The sequence below is a fragment of the Leucopleurus acutus genome (genome assembly GCF_964270905.1).
Source record: "Leucopleurus acutus genome assembly, chromosome: 7".
Classification (NCBI taxonomy): domain Eukaryota; kingdom Metazoa; phylum Chordata; class Mammalia; order Artiodactyla; family Delphinidae; genus Leucopleurus; species Leucopleurus acutus.
Genome location: NC_139150.1, coordinates 13,931,228 through 13,950,606, shown reverse-complemented (window position 1 = coordinate 13,950,606; position 19,379 = coordinate 13,931,228). Strand labels below are relative to the sequence as shown.

Below are 19,379 nucleotides of genomic sequence, written 5' to 3'. Positions count from 1 at the left end.
TAAAACAGAAAGCATGGTCAGTAAATGAAGGGTTCAAAGACTTTCACGAAGTGGTTTGAAAATAAGTGATCTGTGACATATATTAAAAGACTTCCAAAAACTCTGACCACATAAAAAAGTAAAACAACAAATCTACAATAGGTACAAATTATATACATTTATTTTTTAATAATTTTAAATAATACTCTTGTATAAATTCTTTCATATATTCAAATCATACACAAATTTAGAAATGCATCATGAAGCCTAGTACAGCATATGCATGAGACATGTTTTTAAAATTTGTGTTAGAATTTTAGCGACATAAATACAAGTTTAATGTTTCAGAAACACTCCCCAATTGCTTGGGCTGAAATTTAACGTAGTACAGAGTGCTTGTGCCTAGCATGAAAACGTCACTGTAAATCAGTTAGCTCTTGGACTAGTGCAGACCTAAAGCCTGGGCTCACGTTCTAGGGCTGCTGGTTCAGTTACTGCGTATGCATGGTAAGTAAGAAAGGTTCCCAATGGCCTTTGAAAAAGCATCATTCAACCACTGACACTGTGATGATCCAGAACTGTTCTAGTCCATGTGGTGTCATTTGACTTCTTCCGATGGATCAGTGTGTTCTTCCTGCTTCTCCCCTTGGCATAATCACCGGCTCGGGGCTGAAGGGGAAGCTTGCATTAAGCTTCCGTTACTCCCCTGCACACAGCAAACGCATTTTAGCTTCCAAATTCCTATCAAGATGATCATAATGGACCAAAGGTTCTTCGTGGATGAGGCCAGAAATGCTTTCTTTGCTCTAACAGATTACACTGGGTTGCTTTTTACTTCTCTGACATTTCTGTCAGAGAGCTTTCCGTGAGATATATAAATTCAACTCCTTCCCACATACCTCAAGATATAAGAACCTGGGAATGTTCATGATAAGTGGTGCTATGTTCACCATATGCGCTACAGAAAATACAGGTCCAAGGTGAATGATTTAATGACCCAGTCCAAACTGAGGCTGTCGGGAAGCAGTACTGTTGCTTCAGCTCTCTGGCTCCAGAATAGCACAAGAAGGACTAAGTGTCCTCAAGGCACTCAGCTGACCAAAATGAACTAGTGGGTCAGTGAGTATTGCTTTAATGGTCAATTTTCTGGGAATATTGGGGCTAGAGAGTAGACATATAATTTGATGCTTCCACAAATCCTCTGCCCCCACATCTCTCTCCTCCCATTCCACGTCCGCCCTGTTCTCCTCTCTTAAAATCCAGGTATCTCTAAGAGTAACACACTAGATCCATAGGACCTTAGTATAAATGAGGTTTAGTTTTTATTATCATTTTTCTCTATAACTGGAGAAATTCCATTAGAAGAGACCTCTGGGAGGTAGAGGAGGGAGGGAGGGAGGGAGGGAGGGGAAAGTAAGGGAGGACAGACATACTTAGCAACACTACCGAGGGCATCTGTCAGAAATGCGGAAGGGCTTACTAAAACGAATTAATGAAGATAAAAGTATCACTTAATAGCAATATCTGTCATTCATCAATAAGATTCATACTAGTCTTATCTCATTTGAAAATAAACGCATTCCTAATCCTTAGACAAAAATTCTTCCAATATTAGTCTTTCTAAAGGACGTATGGGATCCTGGTGCTAAATGCCATAGTTCATGGGGATCATGCCTTTAGAGAAATGACTATTGTACAACGCATTCCATACTGGTTTCCTAGTCTGATTTTGGTGGTAGATCACTTCATGATTGATTTCATTTTAGAGCAAAATTATTTCCACCAGCAGAAGCATGGGACACTAAAGAATATTATTTAAAACAGATTTTAAGACCTTAATTTTTTCCATCAGGACAAATTGAGAACATGACCTAGGAACTGTTCATAAATATTCAAAGGTAAACGTTCTTTGTGGTTCAGTTTTTGCAATATCTTTTAAAGTGTGTTTCATGGAATCTCTACATGGCCAGAATCCAGACTATTTGGCTTTGGCTCTTAGACCCCAACAAACTCTTTCTTTCTCTATTCGGTTAACTTCTGTTTAACAAACGCTTATTTCTCACCATCCTCAATCCCTGGCTTGAGGAGGTAGTAACCTGGGGGAAAGGCAGGTATGTCACTTTACACAATTCCTTGGAACTATGCACTGCACAGTCTATACACGCGTATGTGGCAGCTGCTGGGGAAATCAGGTTTCCTTTCCCTGCTTGGAAGGATTAGTTCACTTTAATGAAGCACAAACTGGTATTTTAATTTTCTTATCACCAATACTGGCTTCAGAGAGTAATCCTCCTGTGTTCTTTCCACAAAGTCCTTCAGGGCTGTATGGCCCTGGATTGTACCTCGTACTTAGAAAAATTAGAAACGTTCACAGATGGGCTCTTCCTCCCAGCCTTCTTGTGTTCATGGCTGGGCAGTTTCTGCACAAGCATATGGTTGAAAGAACATGTGCTTCAGAGTTAGGAGTCCTGATTCCAAGCCTAATAATGAAATATTATATAGCTTTGAACAAGACATTTAACCTCACCTATAAAATGGGAACAACAGTTATTCCTCAGGGGCCTATGGTGAGGAACAAAGGACACATATATAGAAAGATGCTTTGCAAACTGCAAAAGGGCTATAGAAATAGTAACTAATTTTAATGTAATATAATCTCTACTTTCACGAACCATGGCCAAGTATTCGGAGCACCTAAGGTTAATAGAAGTAGATTACCTGCCTGTGCATCCTCCAGAGCATCATCTCTAAACCCTGAGAACAACTACAGAGGGACGTGACCACATTCCAGGTTCTTCTCGGGGGAAGTTAGGCAGAGTTACCAACTTGGATTTCCGAGGTCTAATCTTTGTTTTTTTTTCTAACCACTTGACAGTTTGCTCTCCTTCCTAACAAATATCTATATTTGACTTCTGGCTGCTTTCCTGGCTTGCTTAATCTACAATCTGTCAATATCATAATTAGATGAGAGCAAAGGTAGAGATAGCCTCTAAGAAAAAACTGCATCTAAAAGCAAGGACCAACTATAGCCACTCAATTACAGAGCTACCCTCTAACCAGACAAGAAGATACAAGAACTGTAGCACTGCAGAGAGATGGTACACACCTCATGGCATGTGAGTGACAGGCTACGTTCAAATGTAGGAAGTATTTTGGGGTGGGGGGAGAATATAAATATTTCACAGGCATGATATTTCACAGGGGATCCCAAGTAATAATGATGGCTTTTCTTTTGGAACTAAAATATTTCTAATTCCTTTGGAAGACTATGTTTTACATTTTAAAAAATTCTTTAATGAGAATATATTCTACATTAATCTATGTAAAATATAGAGAGGCTAATGTCTAATCAGGTGAGGAGTTTGGAGAGTGCAGCCTGTGTCCCAGCTTAACAAACGCTGTCTGCAAAATCTACTGCTTGAATCTATAGGAAGCCAAGACCATAGAACTCTACTTTTAGACTGAAAAGGGAAAGAAAAATTAGAAACATCCAACCTCTTATGAATTTCAACAGTGTCCAAAGAGGGACTAAAAATGACTGGTGCTCACCAGAGTCCCAGCTCTAGCAATATTGCCATCTATTTTACAGTATTTTAACCCCATATTTTCTTTTTACAACTCCATTAACTGCTGTACAAATAAATTCTAGATGATAAAATATGACATGATTTTTTTTTACAAATAGATACAAATACAATGCTGCCCAGATATTCTACATTAACTATATACACCTTATTTCTCTAGAGGCAGGAATATTCCTTATTTTTAGACAATTTATCGTTTATACTGAGACCCCAAGGAGGGACCATCAGCTTCCTGCTCCCAGATGTTGCCCCCCTCTCTCTACCATTAGAAGCTTATCCTGTGCTGTAACCTTATCATTGAGCAAGAATTCTGGAAGGAAAAATCAAACCCTTCTAAAGATCTTCTTGGGACTTTTCTGCCCCTATTCTGGAGATAATCAAGGTTGTTTATTGTGATACAGCCCAAACTCAGCTTTTCCTCAATGAATATCACCCCTGACCCCTCCTTTAAAAAAATGTGTTTCAGGAATGGAGATGAAGTCTTCTGGCAGTCCCTTCCCCCTCCACATCCATCATCCTGTTTCCGCTGGTCTGATAAACACTTCCCCAGAAGTCTGTTTGGAGGTCAAAGTGGATTTGGGCTGCACTCTGCGGTTCCGCCTTTCTACACTCCCATGTGGTTTGGTACAAAAATAGACTTTACTTCAAGTCCTTATTGTCAGTGACTGCTTCAGATCTTCATGGGAAATCTAAGAGTAATAGGCTAAGTACATTATAAATTTGTACCTGAAAATTTCAGATGCACTATATGCCTTTGCTTTCTCATCTCAGCGACTCTACCCAGGCTTTGTTCGGCCCAGGCGCTGATGCTGTTTTAGTAAGCACTGCGGTCTCACAATCCAGGAGAACAGCTCTAGCTCCTTAGGCTTTATAGTTATGTATTGGTGTCGTCAGGGTCAGTTGCCCATTGGGAGCTACTTCATTGCCATCATCTTCCAACAATCCTGACACATCTGCATTGGGAATGCTGTCATGGTAGCTGCTGAAACTGATATTGTCTTCTTTCAGCTCAATGGTCCAAAAGGGGGCGTTGAGTTTCCGGTTTTGGTACTCCCGGTACATATATACGGCCCCCACGAAACCCATCAGCAGCACCACCACGATGATGATGACTGTCAAAATGATGATGTTAAACTGGGTCCATGATACATCAGCTAAAGCTGATGTGCTATTTTCAGCAGAGCTTACTGAAAAGATAGTCTGCAGGGCTGTAGGGGTAAATGTACTATTTATAACAGGGGTGGGCACTGATGTGGTCAAAGAGGCATTGGAAACCAAAATGGTAGAACCTTCAGGTGTTGGAACAATAACTTCTGAAAATAAAAACAGAGAATGAAATGTAAAAGACAAAATATCTTGTTTTAAGAAACCATAAAAGAAATACACATGGGAGTGGAAGTTGATATGGGATGCTGACATGATACACTGCTTTACGGTAATGCAAGTTAAAAATAACTTTTTAAGAAATATCATGAAAAGAATCAGGGTCTAGAAAGCTAGATTATTACATCCATGGCTGTTATCCAAAGTGTATAATATCTATGCTAAAATCTTTGGGAAAATTCTAATGTTGGAGTTTTCCAACCTTCTGTACTCTTGAATAGATTCATACAAATTCCTAAAAAGGTAGTAAATATGTCACTAGAGACTTCTAAATCACTTGGTTAAAAGTGATTTAGATAATAATCATTTGAACTAAGTTCAACATGTCTGATGGCATTTCATAAAGGTAAAATTCTCTTCAATGGAGGCAAAAACAAAATAGGAAAAATTGTATTTCTAGTTACTTCTGAAAAACACATTTTAAATATCCAAAGTTGATATCAGCCAAGACAGAAAACAGCCATTGCAAGCGTAGTGATTCTTCCTTTATGTATGTTATAGCTATTTTATAACTAAGGTACTATACTTTGTACTTTTAATGCAGCATAGCTCAGTAGAAATACCAAAAGCTTTGGAATCAAGTAGAACCATGTGGCAATAAATAAGTCAGTTAATCTTTTTAAAACTGAGGTTCCTATCAATAAAATGGGGATAATGATATCTACTTTGCAGAGTTCTTGGGAAGGATTAAATTAGATAATGTACTATATGACATTATCACATTTAATGTTTACAGTGCTTGGCACATAGTAGGCACTCAACAAAATGATTACTATTATCATTACAATTCACTAAAGTCAGACACATCAATCTATCCTAAAAAGAGGCATGTTTTACATTTCCTAATAACTAATAAGAAAAATCATCCCAGTCCTGTCAGCTAAGTATGGACAAGGTATGCCTCTAGTGGGAAAGAGAATTGAGTGACAGGACCTCCAGGCTAATGATAGGGTTCAATCTGAGCTTTTTAGTCTTGATAACAGCAGAATAAGGATATCAAGAAAATGGCAGAAGGATAACCCTTGCCACAGACCAACTGCCTATCAACCCAGTATTCAGCATCTGTCAGAATATCAAAGAATGGTTTATAGAAGAGCATGGCCTAATCTCTATGACCTAATAAAGCCTGAATATCCCTAATTCATCCTAAATTTCTAATCAGTAATTTTCATCTAAACCCTTACTGAACTTCCCTGAAAGAAACATTTTGCCATATAAATAACTTTCTCTTTTAAAAATTGAGGAATATTTTTACTGTTTCCTCCATCACACCTGGGAAAACGTAAGCCCAAAGTTAGGACAGAAGTTAGAATAAACCCTTGTTTCTCAGCTGGAACTTCTAACCAGATATAGGTTTCTACTTAAAAAGACCTTTGATGATCACTGGAAGTGATGAGAATACAGGAAGCAAAGGATAAAAGAAATGACAGGACTTTTAAAATATTTTTTAAAAAACAGATGAAGAGAAAATGTGAGAACACTGCAATGACTTTGTCTTGGTCCTCAGATTTCTAGAGTTGACTCTGGAGTCTCAGGAGAGCAACAGGAATAGAAGGAAATCTCTTTAGGCAAATATCTATCAAAATCTATTTCCAGAAAACTTCTCTGGTAGGATTGGAAGCTTTTACAAAGCTAAAAGTAGCTGTCCTGAAATTTTCACTGCTAGGTTTAAATATTAAATTTACAACCTTAGGTGAAGTTTTACCTTTCTTGATGCAATTTCCCTCGAGGTCTTGAACATAACCTTCTAGGCAGTTCTCACACCAAAACCCAGTGGTGTTATGGAGGCAGTCGATGCACTCACCACTCTCAGGCTTACAAATCTTTGGAGTTTTAACTGGGTCCACGTGGCCATGACACTGGCACTCCATACAGATGCTGTCAGAATTGTAATAGCCATTGTCACATTCATTGCAGTTCTGGCCCATGTAACCATCTTTACACCGGACACATTCAGGTTCCAATTCACCGAGTTCTGACAGAGAACATCAAAATAATTTAGTAAAATTTCAAGCTACAATTGAAAATGCAAAACTACTACTAGTCCCCCCACCAAAACAGTTTACACACCCTGCCTACTATCTCCTCCCAAACTTAAGAAACACATGGAATTCAAACTAATAATTTACACCTTATTTATTAATTGTCCAGTTTGTTGTGAGAATGATAGGGCCACCCAGAAAATCTATTTAGGTAGAGAAGGTAAGAAGTGTGCTTACATAAAGACTCTGAGTAATTGAGATGGATAGGCACTCAAAAATTTTTTATTCTTTCCTCTTTAGTCATGTCAGATGGAACAAAATACAGTTTTAACAAAAACTTCCTCATCCCTCCCTCATGTCTCATTTCACATATGTATTTGGATTTGATGCAAATTCCTAGAAAGGAAAATCTATACTGTTTTTATAACTCCCTTTCACCTACAGCATCTAGAACTTTATCAACACACTTTCTACCTATTGATAATTGATTCACTGATTTTTCCTCTAAAAATGAAGATTTAGGGAAAGGCCTTACTTATGATACAACTGCCTGTAGATGTCACTGCTGAACAAGGGCAGCGAAGACATTCTTTAGTGGCATCAGGACTCTGATAAAATCCTTCTTTGCATTCTTCACAATGATCCCCTCTGCTATTATCCTGGCAATTTAAACAAGCACCTAAAAGAAGCAAATCATTTCAAGAAGTTAAAGATTTACTCTGAAAGCACAGTAACTTTAAATAAATCATACCTGCAACCAAAAAACCTTAAGAGTTAACCAGAAAAAGTTATCCAACAGAGATTGCACAGAGTTCAGTTTCTACCCCATCTTATTTCTATACTAAACAGGCATATCAGTTCTGTGTCCCCTACTAGATTGTAAACTCTGTGGGGAAAGTCTAGGTACATGACTAGAGTCGCAATAAACCCTTGTTGATTGACTGACTACATACCAAAAGCAGGCCAACAATTTGCAAAGAAAAAATAAAAACAACCTAAAGACCTATTAAAAGAAGAATAGATAAATTGTATTATTTTAATAGTTGGGATACTGTAGTTAAATTAGTGAACTACACCATATGTATGAACACACATAAATCCTAAAAACAACGTTGGTTGAAAAAAGCAAATTGTAGAATGATACATAAAGAAGGAGAGTGCTTACTTATTTCGTAAAAATTGATTGACTGAAATAAAAATTTAAAAAACCACACTAAACAATACTAAGCAAATGGATACATAATACTCTAGGCAGATGGATACATACATATGCAGTAAAAATTAAATCCAGACTAAGAGGGTATAGGCAAGTTATATGCTGTTTGTCTCTGTAGAGGGAGGGAGAAAAACGAGAGCACGGAAGAAAACAAAGAATTCCAGCTCTATTTCAAATTTTCTATTTCAAATATATAACTACAAATATGTATAAATATTAAGCAAAATACCAAAGTGTTAATATTTATTAATTCTTTGTTATATTATTCTCCATATTTTTTTAAGATTTTTTTTTTGATGTGGACCATTTTTAAAGTCTTTATTGAATTTGTTAAAATATTGCTTCTGTTTTTTATGTTTTTGGTTTTTTGGCCCTAAGCCATATGAGATCTTAGCTCCCCAACCAGGGATCAAAACAACACACCACCCCCTGCATTGGAAGGCAAAGTCTTAACCACTGGACCACCAGGGAAGTCCCTCTCCATATGGTTTTATATTTAAAAATTCAAAATAAAAATGAAAACAATTAATAAAGAAAATGAAAAGGAAGGAGGCAAGCAAAGGTATGTGTTTCTTAATAATACTCCTTTGGTTCCCTACTAGTAAGGACATTCTACAGGTACTGAAGCAGCATAACATCTGCAAACAGGAAACAAAAATGTGTAGAGTAATTTACATTCTACAAAGATTCAAAGGGACACTCAGAACTCCTATTACAGAAATAAATGAGTAAACTCTACAAAGAGATCTAGGAAGACAATGAAATTTTTACATGATAAGCTAAATATAGTTCAGTGCAAAAGTATCATAAGTAATTTTATTTGATTTCTTTTCCTTACTAGTGAAATATTTACAAAAAAGGGGAGCAAGAATGAGGCTGTGGAATAAAATGGTCTGACAACTGGAACAAGATTTGAAAAACCAAAAGAATGAAAATTATTAACATACATCTCAAATCTCAATTCTTATGTGATTACAGCAAAGTTCCTTGAAACTTCATGAACTTATTCAGAAAGACATTTTTTAAAGTTTATTATATGAACACTTAACTCTGAATTAAATCAAATTTGCATGTAAATATCACTTTTAATCATATAATTTGTTAAGGCCTGACAGTGTTAATGATGTATTTCATATATGTAACAAAGTAGTATATCCTCATATGTTGATAAACACTTAAGGTACTGGTTTCTTCGCAGATCTTCTTATATCCTGATCCCTCTTTAGCTGTGTATCATTGTGACAATAAAAATAGCTGAAAAATACATACTAGGAAACTGTAGATTTTGGCTCTAAAAATAAAATAAATGTCAAAGTGTTCTGCAGGTTGGAAAAGTCAAAACCTGTTTTATGTATAAAATCTGTCTACCTGCTCTCCCCCTATTAAAAATGTCCAACGGAAATAATTTTCAAGAAAAATTTCTGATAACGTCCTAAACTTTAATACAAAAAAATCTCAAAAATTAATAGTTCTGAAACAGAATAAGGATGCATTCCAATAACATGCCATTTGCAATGTGTCAAGAAAAGGTCTTATTAAAAAACAGTATATATATATGCTTTTAATACTTTGCTCCTACAATGTTACTGGACCTACATGCTTATTATTTTGGGGTTTTCTACTATTCTAGGTAAGACCTTCAAATGTTTGTCGTTATGCTTATCACAATACAGCTTCACTCTCCTAAACCATTTATATTAGAATATTTAATATTTTTTCCAGGAGAATTTCTAATTTCAATTTGTTTTAGGTCACAAGCCACAATGAGAAATCAGTAAGAAAAAATAAGCCTACATGGTAAATATGTTATCTGAAAAGTAAAGGAGGAAACAAGTATAACAATAAAACTCATCAGTTTTTAAAAACTTATCACTCTACATTGCTTTAAAAATAGCATGCACATGGAACACAGCTATAGAAAAAGAAAATTAATAAATTAAAGACAGATAAGACATAAATACACCAGAATGCTAACAATAGCTGTGAGGGGCAACAGTCCTTTAAGTGTTTTTTCCCCTCTAATTTTTAAATTGTCTCTAATATGCACTTATCACTTTTATTTTTACTATCTTAATTTTTTTCTGATTACAAAATTAATACATTGTAAAATGTATCAAATGCATATTGTAAAATATTTCAAAAGCTCAAGCAATTTTAAAACATTTCATGTACAAAACTGAAGACTGATTTTTACAATAAAAATAAAGATCATAACTTTTAAAGTCCATATAGAGCAGGAACGAATAATATGAATTTGCTTTTCTAACAGCTTACAACTCCTCTTTGGGAGGCAAAATAACATAAGAAAAATGGTATGTATTTCATGTCAGATATGAGTTCCATTCTGAGCTGAACCTCTTACAGCTATGTGACCTTCAGCAAATAGCTTCTCTGAGTTTCACTTTTTTAATATGTAAAATGGGATAATAATTCCTTGCCCAATGATTAAATGTAATGTAAACATTTCAGAGGGTATATGTAGATATTCCATAGGATATAATGCTTCAAATTCCTCCTCTACAAACTAGGAAAGCTTAACTAGATGAGATCTAAATTCCCTTTAAAATCTGAAATTTGAGAATCTTTCTTTTATGATAAATGACATATAAAAATTAGCTGAAGTGTAAATTTGTTCATTATGCTCTGCCTGGAACCTCCCAAATATAACAATACTGCCTTAAAATTCACATTTTCTTTGCTGAAAGATGGCCAAAGGAGCTAATCCAAAAAAAAGAACAAGTGTTTCCTGAAGATGATCTCATGCTCCTTGGCTAAGCATCAAAAAAATCTGGTGGGGGTAACCAAGAAAATAACTGGTCAAAGAAAAGAATGTAGGGTTCTTTTCCAACCAAATTCAGTGACAAAGCTTTGAAACCATAAATCGCCACCTGTAAAAAGCCTTTTCCTTATTTATTTCGTTACCTCTAGTTCACATATAAACCTGTCAGAAATGCAGCAAGGTACTTTGTTGTAAAAAGAAATGCCTAATCTTCTCTATGCAACAGAAGACAAACTTCAACCTGTTAAACAGAAAGGCCAGCCTAAGCAAACAAGGGAGAGGGTAACAGAAGATAAGGTCAGAGAGAAAGGCAGAGGCCCAAAAAATGTCATGGAAGGAAGTTTGAATTTTATTCCAAGAGGGATAGGAAGACTTTGGAGGGCCTGAGCATGCGAACCACATGATCTGGTTTTACATTTTTAAAAGATCACGCTGGTTGTTATGTGAGACTGGACTGTGGTGGGGTGGGGGTCAGAGGATGAGAGGACAAGAGAGAAGGCAGAATGGTCAGATGAGAGCGTGTCAAAGTAATTCAGAGAGATGACAGTTGCTTAGACAAGGATGATAGCAATGAAGGTCATGTTGAATGTCAGGCTGACAGAACTTGCTGACGGACTGCATCTGCAGTAAGGAAAAGAAGCAAATGTGGCTCCTATGGTGCCAGTCACCAAAATGAAGAACACTAGGAGTAAAGCGGGCTTAGCTTATATAGTAAAATAAAGAGTTGTTTTGGATGTGTTAAGGCTACCTTGCCACTTAGAGCAGCGGTCCCCAACCTTTTGGCACCAGGGGCTGGTTTCATGGAAGACAATTTTGCCATGGACAGGGGTGGGGGGGTGGGGGGATGGTTCAGGCGGTAATGTGAGCGATGGGGAGCGATGGGGAGCGGCAGAGGAAGCTTCACTTGCTCGTCCGCCGCTCACTTCCTGCTGTGAGGCCTGGTTCCTAACAGGTGGCGGACTGGTACCGGTCCACTGCCCGAGGGTTGGGGATCCCTGACTTAGAACATTCAAATGAAGATGTCAAGTGCACTGTTAGATCTTTGAGTGTAGAGATCAAGGGAGAAATGTAAATCTGGTAATTAGCTCATTTGGAGATGGCATTTAAATTAAATCCAAGGGACTGAATGAGATCATTTAGGGAGAGTATAAATGCAGAAGACAAATGTGTCAAGACAAACAAACCTCTGAGGCACTCCAGTGCTTATAGGTGAAAAGAAGAAGATCTAGCAGAGCTGACTGAGGAGGAAAAAAAAAAAAAAAACAGGAAAGTGTGATATCTTAAAGCTAATTCTTTTTTTTTTTTTTTTTTTATGCAGTACGCGGGCCTCTCACTGTTGTGGCCTCTCCCGTTGCGGAGCACAGGCTCCGGACACGCAGGCTCAGCGGCCATGGCTCACGGGCCCAGCCGCTCCGCAGCATGTGGGATCTTCTTGGACCGGGGCACGAACCCGTGTCCCCTGCATCGGCAGGCAGACTCTCAACCACTGCGCCATCAGGGAAGTCCCATGTGTGATATCTTAAAGTGAAGAAAGTCACTGAGGAATGAAGGATGAAGGAGTGGTCAACTCAGTCAAGCTACTGACAAGTCAAGGTACTCACCATGAGACACTATGAATACACGAAGTCGCCTTAAATTCTTAAAAAGAAGTACACTATGTGAACATAAAGTTTTAGCTTAAAAATGACAGTCCCTCCCACCTCCATTTTAAGGGAAGTATGTGTTCAATAAAGAAAATCTAGAAAAATACAGGAGAATAGAAACAAGATAAAAATCACCCAAAGAAATCTGTTATTAAGATTTTGAATACTTTTCCTTTCATCTCTCCTTATATAGAGAAGTTTGGGTTTTGCTTTTTAAATAGTCTAAACATATGGCACATGTCCTTGTATACCCTGCTTCTTTCACTCTCTCATGTCGTTATATTTCATTCTTTAAAACATTTTCATGGCAACATAACAATAGTTGCCATTTACTGACTGCTTGTAATTAGCCAGGCACTGTATAAACATATAGCACTGAATCTTCACAACATCCCATTAGGCAGGTACTGTTATAATCCCAAATTTCTAAGTGAAAAAACAAGGCTAAGTAATTTGTACAATGTAAGTCAAGATTTCACTTTCTGTGCTCTTATCATGTATTGCCTAGATAACATAATTTGCTTCATTCCCCGCTATTAGAAATAGAGTTGTCTTATTTTTTAGAATTATAACTGCCACTGTGGTGAGCATCTTTGAACATAAAGCTTTTTATGAATTTCAAATTATTTCCTAAGAATTGATTCCTGGAAACAGAATTACTGGATCCGGGAAATATTTTTAAGACATATTTCTTTCCAAAATATTTTTCTCAATATACTGTATCATGAAAAAGTTACTTTAAAAATCTACTTCAATCTAAAACACAAGGAATAGATAAAGACTAGGCGGGTGGGGGAAATAAGAACTGCAAAAACACAGTAAGTGGCCACCAGAGGGCAACCGTATCACAACACTGTTGAAAAAAAATCTTTTCAAAGTTTGAGACAAAAGGAAAGACTGATTTTATATTAAGCTGGCAGTTTTATATTATTTGCACTCTTTCACATTAGATTCCACTTTTATTATATTTCCAGAGAAACCATTTATTTCTTATTACTAGCTGCTTTAGAAATCATAACCATGAAAAGGATTTCTTTTGCCTTAAATTATCTCCTGAGCAAAAACAGGTTGGGATTTATGTGACACTAAAGAAAGCTACCTCGCTGCTGCAAGGAAAATTAGAAATGAGAACCAGCAATGTAGACTGCTTCCTGGTACCATAAATGACCTAGGGAGCAATTTAAATCAACTCAGCATGATGAAGCATTTCTGTTGTTATCCAGGATTGAAACTCATCTTTGCTCTATAAGTTTCTCCGTTCATTTGTTCATTTATTCAACAAAAATTTAGCAAATACTTACTATGTGCAAATATCTTTACTAAATATTGTATAAAATGGTGAACAAAGCTGGTATGAAACTTACAATGTAGTGAATAAACCATATAGGACTCATAATCACAAATAAATATATAATTACAAACTGTGATATGTGCTATGAAAAAAATACAAGTGTATATGAGAGTGTATAATTGGGAATTATCATTTAGCCTGGAGCATGAACTGCTTTCTAATGAAGTCACTTTTAACTGAAGGCCTGAAGGAAGGATATGGTTTAATAAGGCAAAGGGGCCAGGGGTGGGGGTACAGGTATATTAGAAAGACCATTCTAGGCAGAGGAAAAATCATGTATGAGAATCTTGGGACAGGGGAACATAACACGTTTTAGGAGTAGAAGCCAGTATGACTGGATCACAAACAGTAAAGAAAAAGAATAGCACAAAATAGAACTGGCAAGTAGGCAGGGACCAGATCACATAATTGAAAAAAAAAACAACACAATTTCTTCTAAATCAATTTGTTTCACCACAGACTATAGGATTAGAATGAAGAATAAGATTTCAACACATTTTTCCAGGGTACTTTCTTTTCAAATATTCTGCTACCTTGGTCTCATAAAAACACTTGTACTTGTCAGACTAGTATGTTCTGATTTTTTTTGTTGGGGAAAAAAAGATTTCCAAGGAAGTATCTCTAATCCTTACATTTAGGAAAACTGAAGAGCAGAAAAGCTAATTGTCTTTAGTTTTAAATCGTTTAACTAAGTAAGCCTAGATGTGGTTTTCTTTGTTTTTATACTGCCTACGGTTTGCTGAGCTGTTTGAATCTGTGGGTTGATGTCTTTCATTAATTTGGAAAACTCTTGGACATTATCTCTTTAGATATTTGCTTCTGTCCCAATATCTCTCCCCTTTCATTCTGAGCCTTCAAGTACATTTATGTGAGACCTTTTGGCTATTTCCCACATGTCTTTCCTGCTCTGTTCTTTCCATTGCATTTTTTTCCTCCATGCTGCAGTTTGGATATTTCAAATTGAGCTGTATTTAAATCTACTAACCTTGTCTTCACTGTATACAATGGTATATAACCTTGTCTTCACAGTATATACTGTATACTTCTGTTAAGTCCATGCAATGAGGTATTAATTTCAGATATGCTTTTCAGTTCTAGATTATTCTTTTGATTATTTTTTATAGATTCCAAATCTCTTGAAATTTTGCCTCTTTTCATCTATTTTGTCTGTTTTTTCCTCTATTTTCTTAAAATATTAATTTTAGTTATTTTAAAGTCATTTTATGCTACCTCTAACACTTGGGTCATCTGTGGGTCTGCTTCCATTGTTTTTCTCTTTATTATTGGTCACATTTTCCTACCTGAGCATTGTCTAGTGTTTTGATTGCCAGACACAATGTACAAAGAACCACAGATGATTCCCCTTTCCTCTGTTAGACAGATATAATGAGAGGATCACCTCAATTCAATCAGAAATTGAGATAGGTGGAGGATGGACTGCAATATTAGTATGAATCAGTTCACCTATGGTTCATCACTACTTCTTGGTCATGACCCTCTAAGGCTTTTGACTGAAAACCTAGCAGGCATGTGTCTCCTCAGCTCTGAAAGACTGCAACAGATTAGTACTTCCCTTAAGTAATGTGAGCCTAAGTCCCATTCCACACACCTCTGAATCTGGCAATGTCTTGAGAGAGAGATGGTTGTATGTTGTAGCAGGTCCTCTCTTTCTAAAGAGATTTTGCCTCCTAAGCACCACAAGACTGAGAAATTTCTTTCTACCTTTTGGGACAGCCTTCCATCTCCTGCACAGTCAGCTTATGTCCTGTGGGAAAATTGGCCTTGTGTTTAGGGCTCCTCTAGTTTCCAATTCATCACGCGAGCCCCAAATGACTGCCAGAAGCTCTTCTTGTATCTCTTTCCTCAAGAAGAATTCTTTTACTTGGACCAAGCCTGCTCCTTAGTCTGTGCCCAGAATCAGCAATGTCCCTTGAAAGGAAAAAGGCTGGGTGATCATCAGCTTACTTAGAAATACCCTGTCTGGAATTTTAGTTCATATAGTTTTCCTTTCTTCCATGGATCTCCAACCAATATGATTTTTGAAATTTTTATATCTTTTTAAAGTTGCTGTAGCAGGAGTTTGGCTTGCTATGACCTATTACATCCTACTTAGAAGAGAAAGACCCTTACAAACTATTTGGGAGAATCAACTCAATAGATGAAGGACTTCAAAGTGAAAAGAACAGTGGACTAATTATATAAAAAGGTAAGGAAAGTGTGTACCTGTGAGGGCATCACAACTGGCAGACCGATTATTGCATTGGCAGGGCAAGCAGCCATTCTTATTAAAGTCATAATATCCATCTTGGCATCTATCACATGAAGAGCCGGTGACACCCACTTTGCACTGACATTTCCCAGAACTGCAAATAAAAGCAAAGACAATGAACAAAAGTAAATAAGTTTGAAAGTTTTGTTGCCTAACATCCCATCATAGATGATCTTGATATAGAAATAGTTTCAACTAGATTCTAGTCACTAGATGTACAGAGTGATTTTTATTTTGAATTGGAAGTTGAGCAGCTTCATGACTATATTAATTCAATTAACATAGTACTAACACTAATCATTTTTGACAATTTAATCCTCTGCACTTGGGTAGTTTAAAATAGATGATAAAGGAACCATGGAGAGTACAAGTCCCTGGTCCTTCAAAATCTTTATTTACTAAAAGCACTGGGGCACAGAACTGGCACTACTGCTACATCTCATTCCTGAATCATTCCACAGTTCCCTCAGAATCCACACTGCCCAATCTGGAGAAGAAATACCACCCAGCCCTCATGCAATCTAGCTTTTGGCTGAAGAATATGAAGGCCATGACCTTAATGAATGTGCTGGAAACTCGACATGATCTTCTACTTTAGGTCAATGCTGTATTAAAATATTTCTGATAATTAACTGGAATTCACAACTAAGTAAATATGACTATAATGGGGACCTCTATTGGTTTCTGAGTTAAAACCATATAAAAATTCTAGTTGTCAACCCAAAAAGAAGACTAAAAATCTAAAGTAAGAAAAATATTTTATTTAGTATCCCATCTCTTCCTATTAACCTGTTTTCTTAGATGTCAATTACATCAGTGACATCATCTCTCTCTAATCAGTGAAACTAACATCTTTGTTGTAATTTTCACCTCTCCTCTCTCTACCCCATGCTCTTCCAATCACTCCCTCAAATCCAATATATCACCAATTTCGGTCAAATTTTCTTTCAAATTTTCTCTTGTTATCTACTCTATAGTCACCCCTCTTAGAATATCTTTCCTCTTCTTCACCTCTCAAACTTTTTCCTGCTTTCATGCTCATCTTTTCCCATGAAACTCTTCCCTGACTGGTCGACAGAGATCTTTTGGCCTCCTGACATCACATACTCTATACCATACATTTTATTCCTAATTATGGACTTTTCTATATTCTTTCATATATGTACTCTTGTTTCTCTAGTTAGATTGGTAAAGACCTGAGGCAAAGGCCATATCATGCAGTTTTTTAAAAGGTTATCTTCAAGACTTAGCATGAGCCTAGGAATAGTGTACTCTAACTATTTTCATGTCATACATCTTACTCGGTAAGTTTGCTGAGTTCAGGGACCATATCTTAGCCATCTTGGTATGCTCAGATTCTAGTATAGTTCCTGGTTTGCTGCAGGCACTTAATATATGCTTGATAAATAAATGCTCAATACACAAACTGAGTTTTAGAGTTAAGCACTGGAAGGGAAAAAGAAAGATGAAAGACTATACTAATTACTAGAGTTCTCAAAACAGCTAAAGTACTTTCCCTTTTTCAACCTTTCTTTATATGCTCATTCTGGACATCAGGTTTTTAGACTTCATCTCAGTAAAATTTTGGCACCAGTCATATTGGATGGGAGACAATATAAGGTAGAACTGCATTTCAATATAATTATTTTAGAGACTGAGCTCCTAATTATGAGCCCCTATGGGGTTGTTCATTTTAGTTCAGAAGACTAAGCTAAAATTATTAATACTTACACAGCTCTTACACATGTCAGTTAAAGTAATCCCCTACTGCTTCCCATATTCCTATTTCTGTAATAAAAATAGAAGTTCTAAATTTGAGTTATTGGAACTTTGGGTTGAACTTTGCAGAATGGAAGTAAAGCAATTTTCAGCTGTGTGTATTCTATTTGTAGCATACAAACCTAAGAATTATTTTTTTAATTTGAGATGTGCCTCTCTGTTTATCAGCATGCCCTGGGCTAAATAATGAGGCTTTTGCCTTCTATCCTAAAAAACTATTTTGAGCAGCTAGAGTTGAAGTTTACTTCTCTCTCCCACTTACTATGGTTCTTTGCAATATCCCAGGGTATGCCAAAAAGGAGTAGAAAAACAGTTGTACCTGGTATATTTTTAAGGCATAACTCAAAACCATTCCAGAAAGGAAAGAAAGCCAGGCTTTTGTAAATAATAAATACTTAACATATCTTAAAGCCTTATATCCTAAGAAGTCACCTATCAAACTCTGTATTTCTATCTTAAAGCTACCTAATATACTTGGTTACGTAATTTCTTGACTTACAAATAATTTTACAGAAAGTGTAAAATGGAACAATGTCGTCATTTATTGAGAGTCTATGTCAATAAATATATATTCTCTCTAATCCTCAAAATAACTCTACAAGGTGGCGGTCATAACCCTCATTTTACTACTGAGGGAATTCAGAGGGTTAAAGTTACTATCCACACCTAGTAAAGGCAGGTTTATTTATACAAAGCCAGACTTTCCCACTCTGCTACCAACCCTTTCCTCAGTTTAACTCTATATTTGTACAGAAAATCTGACTGCCAAATAATCTGATACCCACTTACGTATCAAGCTTCATTCTGTAGATTCCAAGCACCAAAATTCACCATTTATTTAGGTTCTGACCCCAGTGAGCTGTTTCTGCCTTGCCCAGAATAAATCCCACTCTCTTTTCTCACTGCCAGTAAATTTCAGGTCTTCCTTAACAAAAGCTGAGAGTTCTTTCTGCTTGAAGAGACTGCAGCCTAACAAAGTCCAAGGTTCTCAGAGACACAAGCCCAGATATTTTGATGTTTAGTTAAAACTTAATTAAAGCTTGTATCGCTCATACTATAGAAGATGATTATTCTCTTTAAAAATCCAACAGAAATGTACATTTCCAAGTCTCTCAAGTAACTTTGCAAAAAAGAAAACAACTGAAAAAAAAAACCCGAAAAGCCCACCTGCATACATATACGCAGTCTTATACCAGAATACCCCAAGGTATTTAAAGATCTAGCAAAGTGGGCTTCCCTGGTGGTGCAGTGGTTGAGAGTCCGCCTGCCGATGCAGGGGACACGGGTTCGTGCCCCGGTTTGGGAGGATGCCACTTGCTGCGGAGCGGCTGGGCCCGTAAGCCATGGCCGCTGAGCCTGCGCGTCTGGAGCCTGTGCTCCGCGACGGGAGAGGCCACAGCAGTGAGAGGCCCGC

The 19,379-nt window shown here is 36.8% G+C and overlaps 1 protein-coding gene across 1 annotated transcript in view; it reads right to left on the bottom strand.

Moving 5' to 3' along the window:
• Positions 1 to 189: 189 nt before the first annotated feature.
• The window catches only part of MEGF9 (multiple EGF like domains 9), an 84,323-nt gene continuing 65,133 nt past the window's right edge, over positions 190 to 19,379 (bottom strand). The window contains exons 3-6 of the mRNA XM_082843528.1: positions 16,141 to 16,280; positions 7,464 to 7,607; positions 6,652 to 6,921; positions 190 to 4,876 (exon numbers count right to left, since the gene is read on the bottom strand). Coding sequence (XP_082699654.1) covers positions 4,425 to 4,876; positions 6,652 to 6,921; positions 7,464 to 7,607; positions 16,141 to 16,280 — 1,006 coding nt within the window. The 3' untranslated portion in view covers positions 190 to 4,424. The remainder of the gene's footprint in view (positions 4,877 to 6,651; positions 6,922 to 7,463; positions 7,608 to 16,140; positions 16,281 to 19,379) is intronic.